The following is a 20,315-nucleotide window of genomic DNA, read 5'->3' on the forward strand; positions in this document are numbered from 1 at the left end:
GCAAGACAAGCCACCACAGAGAAGCCCACATACTGCAACAAGATGATGGCCCTGCTTGCCAGAATTAGAGAAGAAGCCCACGTAGCAACAAAGACCAGCACAGCCAAAAATAAATGAAATTACTTTTTAAAAAATGTAAACCGAGCTGTATTACTCTCCTGTGTCCCTCCTCTCCTCCAGCAGCCTCCGTTTATATTGTTACATATGTTTGGCCCTACTTTGTTTATCATTGTACTCTGTACATTGTTCCAAGTATGGTATCTTTCCATGTTACAAAGGACTTGATAATCATAATATTTTAAAATTGGGTTTATTGAGGTATATTTTACATATAGTAAAAGTCATTTTTTTTAAATCACACCGTTCTGTGAGTTTTGACAAATATGTACAGTCATATAAACAATACCAGTGTCAAGATATAGAACATAATAAATGTTTTTTAAAACTATTAAGTGAGTGACTAGCAGAGTAATTCAGTAAACAGCTGTCAATAGCTATGCTTTCTGAGTACTGCCAGCTAATCATCCTAGTCCATTATTGACATAGCTCATCTGTCATGCAGGTGAACGAGAGGTTGGAACAGAGTCGAAAATGCTGCTGTTGGCCCGAGAAGATAAGAAACTTCAGTGCTTGGGACTGCAGAGCAGGCAGCCGGCAAGTGGTTCCTCTAAGACCTTTGAACACTGGGGCAACCTGGGTCACACTGATTCTTGGAAAGCTGTTTTGAAAACATTTCTAATTTCTCTGTATGTTCACCTTTTGCAGAAGCTGCATGTGTGAAAGGCAGTACAGTATAGTAATTGAGAGTAAATGTGGTATGGAATAAGGGCAACATTTAAATCCCAGCTCTTCCTAATGGCTATGACATTGGACTCATTACTTAACCTCTGTGAGCCTGTTTCCTCATCACTAAACTTGTCATAGTAGGACTTACATGTGAGGTTATGTGATAATATCAAATGACCTACTGCTTTGTGACCGTTATTAAGTCACTTTCGCTCCGGCCCTTAATGTGCTACATGTAAAATGATGAGGTTCTATCTATTTTCTTCCTCCTCTAAGGTAATGTGGAGATTTTTTGAGTAAAGGTCTTATGCATTCAGGGCTCTCAGTTAATTAGACCAGAATGTCTCTTATAGAAGAATGGGGTTTTCTTCCTTCATTTCCTGAGATTTTGCCAAGCAGGCTATGCTCTTAATTAAACTTGGAGTTCCTTGAGATTAGATTGATTAAATTTCTTTCCAGTTGCTGTCATCATCACCCAGACAACATTAATGATTTGGTTTGGCCACAGACTTTGTATTTTCATTTTATCTCATTACTTCATTGTGCTGGTGATGTTTCCATTTTCGGAGTTTATTCTGGGAGCATCACTATTTTTGCTCATACTGCCTTTACACTCTGAATTTCCATGCTGGCTTTCATTTCCAAAGGGAAGTCAGAGGGTTTTGTTTGTTTTGTTTCTTTCTTTCTTTCTTTCTTTTTTTTTTTAGAACATTCAAACTTTACTCTTTGAACTAATAGTAAGAAATAAAAATATAATCGTTTTTTATTTTCTTAAGTACATGGGTAAATTGTGATTTCTTACATTGCCACATTAAGTGTGTTTTCAAAAGATTGTCACCAGTGTCTTGAAGCAAAACTTAAATGTGTGAATTGCAAGTGTTTAGCAAATGGAAGGTTGTGCTGAAAACAGGGAAAAAAACATTTTTGGTGTTTAGGATCCCATGAGACAATGTGTTGAGGGGAAATAGTGTGAAAACTGCTGCTTTAGACTATGATATTATGATGCTATGTAACCTGCTTAAGTCGTCAGCCAGCCTCAGGTTCCTGAAATCCTAGGAGTGCTTCCCCCTCAGTTGTTGATGAATACTTAGTTTAGATCAGGAGTTCTTAAAAGAAGAAAGAAATTCTATACTAAAAATAGTGAAATTCTTCTTTTCTTGGTGCCTGTTTATTCCTGGAAACAAATGAATCTTTAAACAGCATCTTTGTCTCCTACTTGTTCCCAGCTCTTCCTCTTTATTGGCTCAGATGCCTTCAACTGCTGCACTTTTCTCTCTGGCTTCTTGCTATTGGCTGGGACTCAGGATGGAAACATTTATCAGCTGGATGTAAGGAGTCCAAGGTGAGTCACCGTTCATTTGCATGATGCAGGTCTTCTGCAGAGTGGAAATTTTTATTGGCTTTCACAGTGATTGAATCTGGCATATAGATGGCTGTTAAATCAAGGGTATATTTTTCCATTCGTAAAGGCTTTCCAGTGTGAATTGTCTGATTGTTCTTATTATTCCTGGAATCACATTGAAAGGTAATTTGATTCATACTGTCATGATTCCTTTGTAAATTAAGCTTAAATAATGAACTAACATCTCACAATAATTATATAAAACCTTTAATTTTAAGGACCTTAATAATTTTCTTCATGGTGTTACATCTGGGTTGGGCTGAGATTGATCATTTATAGTTCAAGAAAGCCAGCTCTGATTCTTTATTTGGCTGTGATCATAACCTATCTTATGTAGGCTTTGTCCTGGTCTTACAGATATCCAAAAAGAATCTATAACCTGTTTGTCCCAGGACTTAACATTTTCTTCTGTCACTTTCTGCTTCCTTCCTCTGTTCAACTGATACTTATTGAATGGCTCCTGTAGGCATTAGGCTTTGTTCAGGGCACCAAACAACAGAAATAAAAGATAAAGACTCTGCCTTTGAGGCATTTGGAGTCTGATAATAAAGATGGACAAGTAAAAGACTGTTAAGACGCAGTGTGATCAGTGATCTCAAGAATTTGAGGAAGCACCGAGAAGGAGAGAAAAGAAAGTGAGACTTCTCTGAGGAAATGCAGCTTTAATCGATCTTGTCTAGCAGAAAGTTACCAAGTAAAGAAAAGAAGGACCTGGCTTAGGTAGAATAGCATATAGACAAGCATGAAGGCCTGTGAAAGTATGGCACTGTAAGGTATCTCTGAGTAGTTTGACAAGACAAGTATATACCCTGCCAGTGGAGTAATGATGAGAAGTGATGCCAGACAGGAAAACTGGAATTTGCTTAGAGAGGACTTATATACCATCCCAAGGAGTCTGGACTGTATTCCAAGAGCAGTGAAAAAATTTCAGTTAAAGAGTGACTATTGTATACCTTTTCTTCCATAGTTTACTTTATTTTTGTACTTGCTTTTGCTTCCATAGAGATAGGGAATCTGATCACTGTTATAAAGTCTCATAATTATAAAAATTATAAAATCATCAATTATAAAAATTGATTCTGATCTTTCTGTTTGATTTTACAGAGTCCTAACAATTTTAATATATCACAGCTGACTTAATTCTGTCTATAAAGAGATTAACATATTGTTAACATTGTTATCTTAAACCCTTGTCAGACTTCCCCTAGAAACTGGAAGTATCAGTGGTTACTTAGTTTATTCAGCTCATTAAGATATTTAGAGACATGTTTAGATTCCCTCCAGGGTGGTTTTGAATGGACTACTTTGATCTACTATCTAAGGATCCTGCCAGGAAAGAAACCATATGAATGTTTAATCTCAGTCCACATTTGTCCAGTGTGCTGTTATGCAGTTAGTACTGTAGGTTGAATATAGTCAAGTATTGCTATTTAAGGGAAAGAGTAAAATCGCTCCATTTATTCTGTATCCTAGGACTCCAGTGCAAGTCATCCACAGATCAGGAGCACCAGTTATGTCTCTGCTGAGTTTCAGAGACGGATTCATTGCTAGCCAAGGTGGGTCCAGGGGCCAATTGAGGGAGGTGGCTCTATATCATTCAGTGAAACATAGATTTAATTCTTGGTCTGTGGCAGGGCTAAGGGCATCATCCTCCATGATTCTTTGGCATATTATGCTTTTTCACGTAACGTTTAACACCCTAATTGTAATTATCTGTGCCCCTTCCAATCTAAGCTCCTTGAGTGCGCTGTGCCTTACCCCCAGCATTTTAGTTCAGTGTCCACCATGTAACTGGTGCTCAATAAACATTGTCAGAATAAATATACTGGCTCTTATTACAAATAATTGAGAATTCAGTTAACAAATCAGTTATGGTCTCTGCTCTAAAGGAGCTCATAGTAAGGCAGACAGACACGTGGACATGTGCTTGAATACAGTTTGATAAGTACTGCAGCAGAATACTGTATGGGAATGTGGGGAACAGCTAACTTGAGTGGTAGGAGTACTGCAGGCATGTCTTTGTGGACTTGTTGGCTTGTTTTAGTCGCTAAGTTGTGTCTGACTCTTTGCGACTCCATGTACTGTAGCCCGCCAGGCTCCTCTGTCCTGGGATTTCCCAGGCAAGAATACTGGAATGAGTTGCCATTTCCTTCCCCAGGGGATCTTCCTCACCCAGGGATTGAACCACATCTCCTACATTGGCAAGCAGGTTCTTTACCACTGAGTGACCTGGGAAGCTCCTTCATGGACTAAGTGACATGTAATCCAGTGACTATTTTACCAACTGGAAATGTAAAAATGCACATTGATGGCTAAAGCTGTAGTGTGTTCAGAGTCATAGATGAGTGAAAGGGAGCAGAAAGAAGGGATCTGTCCTTTATTAGGTGCCTACCTACCATGCAGTAGGTACTGTGTTTGACGCTTTACAAAGACAGTCTGGGTAAAGTGAGTGAGTACCTTGGTGTAAGCAGTACAAAATATTTGGGAGTTTGGGAGTGGGGTTGGGAGAAATGCATAGAAGAAGGTGTCCATTAAGGGACACTGAATCCTCATAGGAATGATTTAGGTGAGGAGGACTGGCCTATAGGCCTGGAGGGACCATCTTACCTTAATACTTCAGTGTATCAGTTAGGATGTTTTTGGCTATTAGTAGCAGAAGACTCAACTGAAAATGGCTTCAATAACTCAGAAAATGTAGTACTTCGTTTACAAGAAATCCAGATTTATGGTGGTGGCTCCAGATTATATTAATTTAGTGATTTGAAAACAAATTCAGTGGAGAAAATAAGAAAAATTGACAGCTAACTCAGTGTGGTATCCTGGATTGTATCCAGGATGTTTAAAGACTGGTAAAATCCAAAAAAGTATTGAGTTAAAAAAAATAAAGCTTTAAGAAGAAGAGAAGAAATCAAGAATGCAGCTTTTCTCTGTTTTTTGGCACTCTCCTCCTTAGCATACTGGCTTTTGTCCTCAGGCTTATTCCCTCAAGGTTACAGTGCAGGACAGCTGCAGCAAATCTTATCTTCACATAACATGCATATTGTTATCCTTTTTAAGAATGAGAAACATTTCCTCAGGAGCAACCCAGCAGATTTACTAATCTCCTACGTCATTGATCAGAATTATGTAATATATGCCATGCCCGGAAGACCTAAATAGACATTTCTCCAAAGAAGATATACAGATGGCCCACAGGCACATGAAAAGATGCTCAGCAATGCCAGTATTAGAGAAATGCAAATCAAACCCACAATGAAGTATCATTTCACACCAGTCAGAAAGTCTACAAAGAATAAATGCTGAAGAGGGTGTTTAGAAAATGGAACCCTCCTACACTGTTAGTGGGAATCTAAATTGGTACAGCCACCATGGAAAACAGTATGATGGTTCCTTAAAAAAACTGCAAATAGAGTTGCCATATGATCCAGCAATCCTACTCACTCCTGGATATATATATAAAAAAGACAAAAACTCTATTTTTTGTCTAGGGCACGCTAGTGCCCCCATGTTCATAACAGCAATATTTGTAATAGCCAAGATGTAAAAACAACCCATGTCCATCAGCAGGTGACTTGCTTAAGAAGATGTCGTGTTGGACGTCTTTGGTGGCCCAGTGGATAGGAGAACACAGGTTTGATCTCTGATCTGGGAAGATTCCACATGCTCCAGAGCAGCTAAGCCTGTACACCCCAGCTTCTGAGCCTGTGCTCTTGAGCTCATGTGCCACAACTACTGAGCCTGCGTGCTGCAAATACTGAAGCCCCTATGCCTAGAGCTTATGCTCCACGACAAGAAAAACCACCACAATGAGAAGCCTGAGCACTGCAATGAAGAGTAGCCCCCACTCACTGCAATTCAAGAAAGCCTGCATGCAGCAATGAAGACCTAGTGAATAGGTCTTCGTTTATTTATTTGTTAATTTATGTTTATATAAAAATGGCAGTTGTGTATGGTTTAATCTAATCATCATATGATCTTTGGTGAACCAGTTCACTTTTCTAAGTCTCTACTTAGAGATAGGTACTCGACATAAAGTAGATATTCTGTAAGTGATAGTTTCTTCTTACTCTTGTAACTAACCCTTGCCCTTGTGAAGTGAAAGTTGCTCAGTTGTGTCTGACTCTTTGCCACCCCATGGAATTCTTTAGGCTAAAATACTGGAGTGGGTAACCATTCCCTTCTACAGGGGATCTTCCCAACCCAGGGATGGAATCCAGATCTCCTGCATTGCAGGCAAATTCTTTACCAACTGAGCTATCAGGGAAGCCCTGCTCATAACCCTTGCCCTGTGCCCTCCTAAAAAAGTGTTTCTGATCATCATGATCCAGTGGCGGAGCACACACTCACCAAAATTAGAATTATGGTGTAGGGGAAAATATGTATGTGGAAGTTGCAGAGCAATAGTAAGTGTTACAAGAGGTCGATGGGAGAAAGGGTTTACTATATGGGGTGGTTAGAGATGGCTTCCTAGACAGAATGGGAATGAAGCTTGGGCTTATCAAGTAGGTTTGTGTGTGGAAACTTGAATGCAGAGGAAGAGCTACAGTAATTGCACTTTCTTACCTCCCTGTACCTCTAAAATATAAGGGTTCTTTTTTGGAAAAGATTATTTTTAATAATGAGAATGCAGGAAAGAAGAAGATCCTCTGTATACTGCTGGGTACAGTCAGTTCATTTCAGTTCAGTCACTCAGTCGTGTCCGACTCTTTGCAACCCCATGAACCACAGCACACCAGGTTTCCCTGTCCATCACCAACTCCCGGAGTCCACCCAGACCCATGTCCATCAAGTCGATGATGCCATCCAACCATCTCATCCTCTGTCATCCCTCTCTCCTTCTGCCCTCAGTCTTTCCCAGCATCAGGGTCTTTTCAGATGAGTCAGCTCTCCACATCAGGTAGCCAAAGTATTGGAGTTTCAGCTTCAACATCAGTCCTTCCAATGAACACCCAGGACTGATCTCCGTTAGGATGGACTGGTTGGATCTCCTTGCAGTCCAAGGGACTCTCAAGAGTCTTCTCCAACACCACAGTTCAAATGCATCAATTCTTTGGCACTCAGCTTTCTTTATAGTCCAACTCTCACATCCATACATGACCACTGGAGTTGGCAAAGTAATGTCTCTGCTTTTTAATATGCTGTCTAGGTTGGTCATAACTTTCCTTCCAAGGAGTAAGCGTCTTTTAATTTTGTGGCTGCAGTCACCATCTGCAGTGATTTTCGAGCCCAGAAAAATAAAGTCAGCCACTGTTTCCCCATTATCTGCCATGAAGTGATGGGACTGGATGCCCTGATCTTCGTTTTCTGAATGTTGAGCTTTAAGCCAACTTTTTCACTCTCCTCTTTCACTTTCATCGAGAGGCTCTTTAGTTCTTCTTCACTTTCTGCCATAAGGGTGGTGTCATCTGCATATCTGAGGTTATTGATATTTCTCCCAGCAATCTTGATTCAGGTTTATGCTACCTCCAGCCCAATGTTTCTCATGATGTACTCTGCATAGAAGTTAAATAAGCAGGGTGACAATATACAGCCTTGATGTACTCTTTTTCCTATTTGGAACCAGTGTGTTGTTCCATGTCCAGTTCTAACTGTTGCTTCCTGACCTGCATACATGTTTCTCAAGAGGCAGGTCAGGTGGTCTGGTATTGCCATCTCTTTCAGAATTTTCCAGTATAGATTGATTAACAGATAAAATTGATTAAACATATTTAATTTTGGAAAGTGGTTTTTCAAATTTTAAATGTTTGAAATGGTTAATATCTTTTGATTCTTCTCTAGAGTTCTATACAAAGTCATAATATTAATATAGAAATAACTTTATGCATAAAGATATTCTTCTGTGTAATGTGCTCTCAACCATATAAAATAAAAATTTATACAGAAAAGGTTAGAAAAATACATTAAACTGTGAATAGTATTTATCTTTGAGTGGTAGATATGAATAAGTTTTTAAACTTCTATTTCTTTATTTTTCTTTTTAATTTTTCTGGATACCATGCTATTCAGCACTCAGGAGCTTAGTTCCCTGACCAGCAATTGAACCCACATCCCCTGCGTTGAAAGGCAGATTCTTAACCACTGGATCACCAAGGAAGTCCCTGGGAACATAGCTGTCTTAACGAAAACATTTATATAGAGAAATTCCCTGTTAAAAATCATTGTCTAGGATAAGTTTGCAAATACTTGTAAAAGTCTGTAGTTGCTTGCTCTGTGCTCTTGGCAGTTATTGCTAATCAAAGACAACTCTTCCCATTAAGCGTGCATATGGCCTTCAAATCCTCTTGAGCCCAGCATTTTAGGGAGTCCCTATAGGACCTCATATCTGGCCCATCATGACTCCTGTCTGCCACTCTGGGTCTTAAGACAATTTTCTTTAGGCTAGTGATATACAGAAATAAAATATTGAGGGTAACTTTGCATGCAACTTTCTCTTTAGTTATCTAAGTTTTCTTTCTGTCTTTTAGGTGATGGAAGCTGTTTCATTGTCCAGCAAGACTTAGACTATGTGATTGAGCTCACTGGGGCTGACTGTGATCCTGTGTACAAGGTACAGACATGAGAAAAACCAGGCCTGGGTGATTTTCACCTGGGACCCAGGGCTTTGGAGGGAACTGAATCCAGAAACTTCGTGATTACTAGGGGTAATACCGTACTTAGGAGTGGGACAGAAAGAAATAATTGAGTCAGTGTCTTCATCATTTACTGGCTCTAGAAACTGAAAAGGTCACTTTACTTCCTCAGTCTGTCAGTTTATCTGTAAAATGAGTAGAACAGTGAAATCATGCATATGAAAACTCTATAATCTGTAAATATTACTTTTATTGTTGTTGTTATTATTTAAGTTCAAGACTGATTTGATTAGAGTGTGTTGTTGGAGAAGACTCTTTAGAGTCCCTTGAACTGCAAGGAGATCCAACCAGTCCATCCTAAAGGAAATCAGTCCTGAATATTCATTGGAAGGACTGATGTTGAAGCTGAAACTCCAATACTTTGGCCACCTGGCGTGAAGAGCTGACTCATTTGAAAAGACCCTGATGCTGGGAAAGATTGAGGGCAGGAAGAGAAGGGGACGACAGAGGATGAGATGGTTGGATGGCATCACCAACTCAATGGACATGAGTTTGAGTAAACTCCGGGAGTTGGTGATGGACAGGGAGGTCTGGTGTGCTGCAGTCTATGGGGTCACAAAGAGTTGGACATGACTGAGTGACTGAACTGAGCTGAACTGAAGAAAAAGAAAAATGAAAGGGGAAATAATGTTTGTTGACCAGTCATTGTTCTAGCTGTTTTACGTATCAGATTTAATAGTTATCATAGCTTGAGATATAGATATTATTATTCCTATCATTTTCTTATATTTAAAAAAAATTCATAATTTATGCACATGTATAAAAATTCAAACAGTGCATAACTGTGCAGACTTAAAAGTCTGCTTTAAGACTTTTGGTTCCACTGTTTCCTAAAGTAACTAGCATTAATAGTTGTGTATCTTTTAAAACTGTTTTTGGAGAATTTATACTTAGACCTTCTTTTATGTAGTTATGTAAATAATATAGTTTTATCTTTATACATAATTGGGATCATTCTGTTACATATTGCTGTATGACTTGGGTTATTTTACTTAACATTTTAGAGCTCTTTCCAGACAAATGCTTATAGATATACTTCATTTTATAAAATTCCTGCATAGTGTTCTATATTGTGAATTAACACATCATTTTCATTTTATAAATGAAGAAATGGGACCAAAGGGGTTGAGAAGGCTGCCCTAGGTCATGCAGCTACATATTGGCACACCTGTGATTAAAGCTAACTCCAGAATTCATGCTGTTTGCATTAAATTAATGGTTCTTAATCTCCTTTGTCTCAGACTGCTTTGAGAATTTGATGAAATCCTTCTCAGTAAAAAAAGGCACATATTGAGAACTTCTTTGCATATAATTTTATGAGGTTCGTGGATACCCAGGCCTTCCTTTTTTTCTTTCCTCCCCTGAGGGCTTCCAAGTATAATTTAATAACAGATGTAAGGGACCAACTTAATTTTAGCTGCACCCCCTCTTTACTCCTAAACTCTCTATTCCTAAGCTCTGTCAAAGGCGATTTTAGGGTTTAATGTGACACCGCTCTCTTCTGGAGGAGGCAGTGTTGTTGTCAGTTCCTAAGTCGAGTCTGACTCTTTTTGACCCCGTTGACTGTAGAACCCATGGATTGTAGCATACCAGGCTCCCCTGTTCTCCACTATCTCCCAGAGTTTGCTCAAACTCAAGTCCATAGAATCGGTGATGCTATCTAACCAGCTCATCCTCTCCCACCCGCTTCTACCCAGGCTTTTCTGTAGGCCATATGCTCCCCTGTGCAGACCCCTCTGCTCTAAACCATGCACAGCACTAGTGCGTTTTCTCTCCAGTTGGCCACTTAGTTTCTCTGTTCTGTACCCGTGAGCTCCCGTGATTCTGGTCAGCTATTTTTAAAATATATAACATGGATATAATTCTTGTCTTTGGAGTCAGTAAATCTTCTCAGACTCCATTGTACTAGTAGGGGTCAATGACAAGACTCTTATGTTTTTGAAGTGGAAGAATCCCAGGCTTCCTTTGAGCTGCGAACTCTTTGTGTTCCAGGTAGCCACATGGGAGAAGCAGATCTACACATGTTGTCGAGATGGTCTTGTGCGACGCTATCAGCTCTCAGACCTCTGACCCCGTCAGTCAATGAAAAAGATCGACTCTGATCAACAGTGAGCAGGAACATCATCAGGGACCATGGAAGGACCATGAGTGACCTTTGTTGTATTGGGTACCCTTTGGAAACAATAGAAAGTCAGCTGCTTTGGCCCATGTGGAGCTGTCATTCTATGACAAGACGCACTTTGAACTGAGTAAGAAGCTCACATGTGCTCGCTGCATTTGTCCCAACTTCTCCCTTAAACTCAGCCCAGCAACATAGGGCAAGGAAATGGATGCTTATAGTGTGATTCCACACCGATTGTGTTCAGGGTTTACAAGGACTGGAGGACTACAACCTGTTCTCTGCAGGAAATAAAGAGAATATGGAGGAGTCTGAATTTGAGAAACTTTGTTAAATATTCTTGCTCTAGGAAAAAGTCAGTCACAGTGATGGGATTCCTTTCTCAGGTACTTCCTGTCAGCCTGGCTATAGGGAAGGGCTACTTGACAGTAGCAGTAAGTATCCCATGTGTAACCTGGGAAGGATTCTTATACAGGAAGAGTAGTAACCACCATCCCAGTTTTCCTTAGATTAAGGGGTTTTCTGCTACATGGGACTTTCTGTCCTGGGCAAACTGATATGATTGGTCAGCCTTTATACAGGTGATGAAGTTGAGTCATATCTTTGTAAAGGTGACAGCTGTCAAAGTGTGGTTCTTAGAATAGCTGTATCAGATCACCCAGGAACTTGTCAGAAATTCTGGGAACTGCCTCCCCTTTTCAAACTTAAATCAGAAATCCTATGAATGGGGCCCACAGTCAATATTTTAACAATTTCCAGGTGATTCTAATTCCTGATAAAATATGAGAGACAAAAAGAGATGGTTAGGGGCAGTTTAGTCATAGATGGAACTCAGTGCTCATGGATGAGGCTGAAGAGGTTGACAGGGTCCAAATAGTGAAGGGGCTTAAATGCCAGGTAAGGAGCTTGAGCTTCACTCGGTTGGCATTGGGGAACCACAGAACACTTTTTTAAGCAAGGGTACAACATGGTCACTTCTTTTTTTCCCTAAACATAAAAATAAAAATGGAATCATAATTATATATATTCCATGGTTTATTTTCACTTAGTGTCTCTGAGTTCTTTCCATCTCAATACAGTTGGACTTTCCTCATTCTTTTTAATAAAAAGTGTAGATTTCCTTGGCAGTCCAGTGGTTAAGACTCTGCACTTCTGCTGCAAGGGGGCATGGGTTTGTTCCCTGGTTGGGGAAATGAGATCCTGGATACTGTGCCAGCGCAACCAAAAAAAGAAAAAAAAGACTGCTAGTAAGACTCAAAGAGATCTAGTGATTAGCCAAGGGTCATACAGAGTAGGAACTTGAACGTAGTTGAGCTTTAAATCCTATATTTTCCTTCTGATTGCTTTTGCCTAAACCAAATTGAAAATAAAATACTGTAATTCAATGAATATCTATTGGATATCTATTCTGTTCTAGTTACTGTATTTAGATACTTAATCCTCATAACACTCTTAAAAAGGAATTGGTATTATTCCTATTTAAAGGATAAAGAAACTGAGGCTCAAGAAATGAAGTACCAGAGCCTTGATTTGGACCTTTCTCAGTGTGTCTGCAAGGCCTGTGCTCCTTCCACTACACCGTGTGGTCACGAGACCTCAAGGACTAGAGCAGTTTCATTCACGGAATGATTTGTGATAGGGTCAGGTAGACTCAAGAGGCGGAGAAGGCAATGGCAGCCCACTCCAGTACTCTTGCCTGGAAAATCCTATGAACGAAGGAGCCTGGTAGGCTGCAGTCCATGGGGTCACTAAGAGTCAGATATGACTGAGCGACTTCCCTTTCACTTTTCACTTTCACGCATTGGAGAAGGAAATGGCAACCCACTCCAGTGTTCTTGCCTGGAGAATCCCAGAGACGGGGGAGCCTGGTGGGCTGCCGTCTATGGAGTCGCACAGAGTCAGACATGACTGAAGTGCCTTAGCAGTAGCAGACTCAAAAGGACATATTCCAGAGCTCAGAAACATTGAAAGCTAGGAGGTCTGGGGGAACCTCTAATATGTCAGATTAACAAAACAGGAGGAGGAAGATTTTGACTGGGTTCAAACAGCAAGTGTGCCTCGAGTTCCCATTCCAGGACTCATTCTTGTTTATTACCATCACATTCACGAACCCCTTTTCATAGGTCTCCAGAGTTGACATCCTGATCTTGATGGATGCAGTGACTCTTGACAGCTGTCCTGAAATCCAGACCCAAACAACAGAAGCAAAGGCTAGCTTTCAGGTACCCCAGGCCTTATTTACTGTGAATGGAATCATCCCCAGTTTGCAGCAGAGTTTTTTTCTTTTGGGTCAAGAAGTGCATTCTGGGTGAAAAAGTATTGACAGCCCCCATCTGGAACACTGCAGGCCCAGGGAAGCTCTGTGCTTAGACTTTGTTTCTTGGTTTTCAGGTGCCCCCTTGTGACTTCTCGTGAAAAGTACCGCTGTTTCTCAGACCTGAAAAACTGGCAGCGGCAGTGGCTGTTGAGCGTATACTGTGTGCCAGGCAGGCCTCACAGTAGCCTTGTAAAGATTTTTCTTGAACAGATCTCTTTGTGGATATATTTTAAATTTACTTTTTATTTTGAAATAATTTCAAACTAGCAGATAAGCTATAAGAATAGTTCAAAGGATTCCAGTATATCCCCACACATAACTTCCAGTTGTTAACTTTTCATTATGTTTGCTTTATCACCCTCTCGCTCCCTCTCTCTTTATATATATATATATTTTTTTTTAACACAGGTTATATATGCTGTATATATATTTTTTCTGAATCACTTGTAATACACAAATGTTACGTCCTGTCAGCTTTCAGTACGTCAGTATGCATTTGCTGAAATCAGGGACACTCCTGTATAATCACAGTACATCTATCAAAACAAGGAAACCCCCATTAATCCTATACTACCATCCAGTTTGCTGACCCCATTCAAGTTTTGCTGGTTTTCCCAGCAGTGTCTTTCATAATCACTCTTTCCTTTGTGGTCCAGGGTCTAATCCAGGATCACACATTGCATTTATTTGGCTTCTGTCTGGAGTACTTCCTCAGTTTTTCCTTTTATAACCCTGATATTTTTGGAACATAGGCCACTATGGGTTTGTCTGATATTTCCTCATGATTAGATTCAGGTTATACATTTGGCCAGGAATATTCCCAAAGTAATTCTCCATCCTAAAAGCATGGTATTGGGAGCCAGGCAATGTTGATTTGTCTCTCTACTGGTGATGTTAACATTTTTTTTCCTTTGGAGATATAATTCACAAACCAAAAAATGCACCCTTTAAAATTACACAATTTGGTGGTTTTTGGTATATTTATTTACAAGGTAGTGTGGCCATCACTACCAGTTCCAGAACATTTCATCACCCCAGAAAGAAACCCCATATACTTCAGCAGTCACTCCCCATGCTCCAGCCCTGGCAACCACTGATCAGTGGACTCTGTTTCTGTGGATGTGCCTATCCTGGATGTTTTAAATAAATGGAATATATGTGACCTTTTGTGTCTGGCTTCTTTCACTTAGCATAAAAATTTCAAGGTTCATCAGTGTTGTATTAATAGCATTAATAGCATGCATCAGTACTTCATTCTTTTAACCCACTTGTGATGGTTAATTTTATGTGTTAACTTGACTGAGCCATGTTGCACAGATATTTGGTCAAACATTCTGGATGTTTCTGTGTTTTGGGCATGCTATTAACATTTAGATCAGTGAACTTTGAGTAAAGCAGATTGCTGTCCGTAATATAAGGCTTCATCCAATCAGTTGAAGGCCCTAATAGAGAAAGACTGACTTCCACCAAGCAAGAAGGAATTCTGCCAGTGGATTGCCTGTGGATTTGAACTGCAACTCTTCCCTGGGTCTCCTACTGCACTGCAGACCTGTCCTGCAGATTTTGAACTTTTTCAGTTCAGTTCAGTCGCTCAGTCATGTCTGATTCTTTGTGACCCCATGAATCACAGCACACCAGGCCTCCCTGTCCATCACCAACTCCCAGAAAACTCATACTCACGTCCATTGAGTCAGTGATGCCATCCAGCCATCTCATCCTCTGTCGTCCCCTTCTCCTCCTGCCCCCAATCCCTCCCAGCATCAGGGTCTTTTCAAATGAGTCAACTCTTTGCACCAGGTGGCCAAAGTATTGGAGTTTCAGCTTCAGCATCAGTCCTTCCAATGAACACCCAAGACTGATCTCCTTTAGGATGGACTGGTTGGATCTCCTTGCAGTCCAAGGGACTCTCAAGAGTCTTCTCCAACACCACAGTTCAAAAGCATCAATTCTTCGGCACTCAGCTTTCTTCACAGTCCAACTCTCACATCCATACATGACCACTGGAAAAACCATAGCCTTGACTAGATGGGCCTTGGTTGGCAAAGTAATGTCTCTGCTTTTTTAATATGCTGTCTAGGTTGGTCATAACTTTCTTTCCAAGGAGTAAGCGTCTTTTAATTTCATGGCTGCAGTCACCATCTGCAGTGATTTTGGAGCCCCCCAAAATCAGATTCTTTAAGCCTCCATAATTGCATGAGCCAATTCCTTAAAATAAATCTCTCTATATGCACACAAACATATCTTATTGGCTCTGTTTCTCTAGAGAACCCTGCTAAGTCACTTCAGTCGTGTCCAACTCTGTGTGACCCCATAGACAGCAGCCCACTAGGCTCCTCTGTTCCTGGGATTCTCCAGGCAAGAATACTGGAGTGGGTTGCCATTTCCTTCTCCAATGCATGAAAGTGAAAAGTGAAAGTGAAGTCACTCAGTCGTGCCTGACTCTTAGTGACTCCATGGACCGCAGCCTACCAGGCTCCTCCGTCCATGGGATTTTCCAGGCAAGAGTACTGGAGTGGGTTGCCATTGCCTTCTCTGTGCTCATCTCCCAGTGGTCCCTATCTCTGATCAAGGTACTGCAAGTCTAGAATGTCTGAAGTCATTCTGACTCCTTTATCTTTTCTTACAATGCACAGCCAATCAGTCATCAAGTACTGTGGATGGTCCACCTCCTCCACTTGTACTTCCCATGTTCATCCTCACAGACAACAGTCAATCTCTACTCTTGCCTGCAGCTTTAAAATTGTCTCCTAAAATTATTCTGCCACTAGTTGCCCTAATACACCATTATATGGATATACTACAGTGTTTTAATCCACTCATCAGATGATAGACATTTGGGTTGTTTACGTTTTTTAGCTATTATGAATAGTGCTGCTGTGTTCTATTGGGTATATACTTAACAATGGAACTGCTTGGTCATATGGTAACTCGAGGTTTAATGTTTTGAGAAACTGCCAACTATTTTCCAAAGTGGCGGCACCATTTTACATTCCCACCAATGTAAGGGTTTTTTTTTTTTCCCATGTCCTTGCCAACTCTTGTTTTTGTCCATCCTTTTTATTTTAGTCAGATAAAGTTAAGTCAATTAAAATTATATCTATGAGATTTCTCCACAGCAAATTTAATAAGTATTTGAGGGAGAACTACTTTGAAACTATATAAATATCCTATTCCTCAACAATCTTGTAAAACTGAAACAACTAGGTTTAGCATTCTTTAATGATTTCTGTCTGAATCAGTTATTCCTATGATAATTGCCAAATGGTGGTTTTCTAATTCCATTATTCTCTTTACATTTATAATCAGCATGCTACTGTAAGGAAGAACTTTCCCTTCTCCCTGATTTATTTGTTCATTCACTCATTCATTTGTCATAGATATATTATTATAAATAACTCATAGATTCATTTTTTATTCTATAGATTATAATCCATTATAATTATACTGTGATTATAATCCATTATAATTATACTGTGATTTATTTTGATATTTAGATTGTCCCATTTGGGCCAGTGGGGGCTCCTCCAAGCTGTATCTTGTGTCCTTTTAACATTTTTCCATCCTTCTTTGAGCTGCTGCACATTCTCTAGCCCCATAAGATAGTCAAGCCTCAAGTTATCATTTCCCACTCCAGGCCTGGAATCAGTCATTTGTCTAAATAGCTCTGGTTTCTTTTAGTGGATAATTGTATTCAGAAATCAAGATCTGGGCAATAATATGCTCTTTACTCCTGGGGTATTATTGCTTCTAGGCCCTATCAGAAGATAGTACATCTATACACCTGTCTCTACATCCATCATTCTATATATATTAAAAATCATGAGTTCACACTGATGTCACCAATTCCAATCCAACTCCACCTTCTCTATATATACCTCCTTTCTCCAAAAATGAGAAGCTTGGCTCTCATAATTCTCGGTATATTCACATTTGCTCAATACCACTGTGAGTAACCAATTTTCCACCCACCCAGGTCATCTCCTTCCCTTTCACCACAGCTCTTGCATAGCTGGTGTTCCTCTAGAGTCTCCTTCTTCCTCTCCATTCAGCCAGTCCCAGATAAAGCAAAGCCTTCCCCCAACCCTCTGAGTTTAATAACATTTTTTTTTTTTTTTGTAATAAGAGTAAAACAGGGAATTCCCTGGCAGTCCAGTGGTTAGAATTTAGTGCTTTCACTGTAGGAGCCCAGGTTTGATCCCTGGTTGTGGAACTAAGATCCCACAAGCTGCATAACCAGAAAAAAAAAAGGTAAAACAAATGGCCAGTACCCAAGAAACAATGTTCAATATTAGTAGTTAAATAAAAATGCAAATTAAATCCATGAGAAAGCTCAGAAATGCAAAAAATATAAAGAGTAATTCCACATTTTCATTTTACAAGCAGACAATGATGTATATTTGTTTGTATGTATGTTTGTATGTTCATTTTACAAGCAGACAACTATAGCTAAGCAATGATTGTTTTAAGGTCATAAAACCAGTCGCTAACAGGATTTGGCTCTGATTCTGCTGCATCAGAGCTAAGGGAACATCTTCCATGTGATACATGCTTTTGTGTAGTTTTATGTAATATTTTCGCACCAACTCAGTGGTGGAAGTAATACTCCCATTTATTCAAGTAAAATTAAACTTGGGGCCACTAAGTACACCTCCTTCAAGTCACCCAGATGCCATGTGAGCTCAGCAACATCAAGATATGGTCACTCTGACCACTCAACTCCCCCAACAGCTATCCTTTACGTCTTAGATTTCTAGCTGATTTCTCTGTCCTTTGACCCAATTCCAAAAGTGTGTTTTGTCACTTCCAAATATACCTAAAATAGATCTTTTGCCTCAGACAACACGAAAGTTCTATAATACTTTGAGGCAGTAGTAGTAGTGGCTTCAGAGGACCCAGGAGAGTTCTTTCGTCATTAGTATCCGAAATGTCATCAGGGAACGATCAAGAATTTCCATCCACAATGAGAGATGAGTCTTAAAATGTAGCACCTCTCTTTCCCTGTATGACTGGTATTAGTTCCTTTCTTAATAACACACTTCCCTTTGAGAGGAATAGGAGGCTAAGTATCTAGAGAAATTACCCCTGAGGAAGAAGGAGGAGAAGAGGAAGGGCTGTAGCGAGGTGCTGACTCAGGGACAGACCCATGGAGCCACAGCAGTAGTCCAGATACAAACCATACATTTAGGTGATTTCTGTACTTAACACGGCAGTCATACAGACTTGTGGGAAAACAACAGACTGTTGAATGAATGGTTCTGGAACAATGGGATATCAAAAAGAAAAAAACCTACATGGAACCATATATAGAAAAATAAGTTCTAAGTGGATTAAAGATTTAAAAGTCAAATGGACTTTTGGAAGAATATATAGGTGAAGATCTTTATGACCTTGTATAGGGAATATTTCTTAAACTAGACACAGAAAGGATAACCCAAAAGAAACAGATTGATAAATTTGACCCCATTAAAAAAAAAAAAAAACGGTAAAAAGACAAGCTCCAAGGTGGAAGGGGTTTGTATTTTATATTATCAACAAAGAAACATAAAACATAAAGAGTAAAAAGTCAATTTTCTAAAAAAGGACAGCCCAGAAAGACAGTGGACAAAAGATGTAAATAGGCACTTCACAACGAAGAAAAAAATTGGCAATAAAAATGAAAAGACCTCCACCAAGAAATGCAAATTAAAATCCACAGTGAGATGCTATTTCACACCTATATCAGCAAACATTTAAAACTTTGACACCAAGAATTGTGAGAATGTGGAGCAAAAAGGAGCGCACATATACTACTACATTGCCATTATAAATTAGAATCTCCACATCAGAAAACTGACATTATCTTGCAGAGTTGACACACATGCCCAAATATTCAGGATCAGCAGTGAGTGCTAAAGAGCCACTATGAAGATGTCATACACATGCACCAACATGCTATTTGCATAGATGCATAGTACTGGGTTGGCCAAAAAGTTCATTCTAGTTTTTCTCTTCAATGATTTGGAAAAACCTGAACAGACTTACTGGCCAACTCAATAATAATAGAGTAAGAGAGGGCTAAGTAGGGAGGGGAACACAGGGGCAACTGTCCTTCAATAACAAATGCTCTAATGCTACTCTTGTGCACACAGACTATTTCATAAGAAAAAAATATCTGGGTTGAAGCCAGGGTCCGTGGTGGGTGTGGTGGGGAGGGTCTGAGCAGAGGTGGCAGCACAGGTGAGTATGAGAGAGAGAATGGTTAGTTGGGCAATTGCTGGTGCTACAGGTGGGTGTGAGAGGTAAGAGCAAGTACGAGGGGGCCGATCACAGAGTGTGTGCCAGGATGAACAGCTTGGATTAACTGGGCAGTCAGTGGAGTGAGGTCTTGGCAGGGTAGAGGCAAGGTGGCAGGACAGGGAGGAAGTCGTGGTGGCCTTGCTGAGAGAAGAAAGCCAAAGCAAGGCCATGGCTAGGAGAAGGACAAGCGGAGCAGGAGCTCGAGAGGTGTCTAGGAGGTGAAACGGTCTGAGCTTGGTGGCTGGGTGTGGGTGACTGAGAGGAAAACGGCACTGCTGCCCTCAAGGAGGTGCAATGGAACTCCCCACTCTTTAACGGTGGGTTATGTACTCTTCCTTCCAAAGAGTACAAGCCAGAAACGGGTAAACCTGAGAAACACTGCCTCAGCAGGTGATCAAGGAAGGTCAATGTCTTCGGCGATAAGTTGTGATGGTACACACCTTTGACCTGATGTGATGAGGATAGCACTTTACCTGTGTGGTCTTCCTTCCAAAAGCACCCCAACCCCAGTCGAAATCATAAGAAAATCATCAAACAAATCCAAATGAGGGACATTCCACAAAATACCTGATCAATACTCTCAAACTGTCAAAGTCATCAAAAACATGGAAATTTTGAGAAATAGCTGTAAATAAGAGGAGCCTAAGGAAACATGACAAGTAATTGTAATGTTATTTCCTGGATCAGATCCTGGAACAGGAAAAAAAAAAAAAAAAAACCTAGGGTTTTTTCCACTAGGGTGAAAACTAGGAAATCTGAATAAAGTATGGAGTTATAGATTATGTA

General features: G+C 40.1%; 1 protein-coding gene across 6 annotated transcripts in view; it reads left to right on the plus strand.

Moving 5' to 3' along the window:
* The window catches only part of PAAF1 (proteasomal ATPase associated factor 1), a 40,751-nt gene extending 28,426 nt beyond the window's left edge, over window positions 1–12,325 (plus strand). For 5 of the 6 annotated variants that reach the window (XM_042232749.1, XM_042232750.1, XM_012096025.4 and 2 more), the window contains 5 exons: window positions 563–654; window positions 2,013–2,128; window positions 3,662–3,744; window positions 8,653–8,735; window positions 10,810–12,325. In XM_042232749.1, the coding sequence (XP_042088683.1) occupies window positions 563–654; window positions 2,013–2,128; window positions 3,662–3,744; window positions 8,653–8,735; window positions 10,810–10,887 (452 nt within the window). In that variant the 3' untranslated portion in view covers window positions 10,888–12,325. Of the gene's footprint in view, window positions 1–562; window positions 655–2,012; window positions 2,129–3,661; window positions 3,745–8,652; window positions 8,742–10,809 lie in introns of those variants that run through there. The other variant, XM_042232751.2, reaches the window with a different exon arrangement.
* Window positions 12,326–20,315: the final 7,990 nt, after the last annotated feature.

This window comes from Ovis aries, chromosome 15 (assembly GCF_016772045.2).
Source record: "Ovis aries strain OAR_USU_Benz2616 breed Rambouillet chromosome 15, ARS-UI_Ramb_v3.0, whole genome shotgun sequence".
Classification (NCBI taxonomy): Eukaryota; Metazoa; Chordata; class Mammalia; order Artiodactyla; family Bovidae; genus Ovis; species Ovis aries.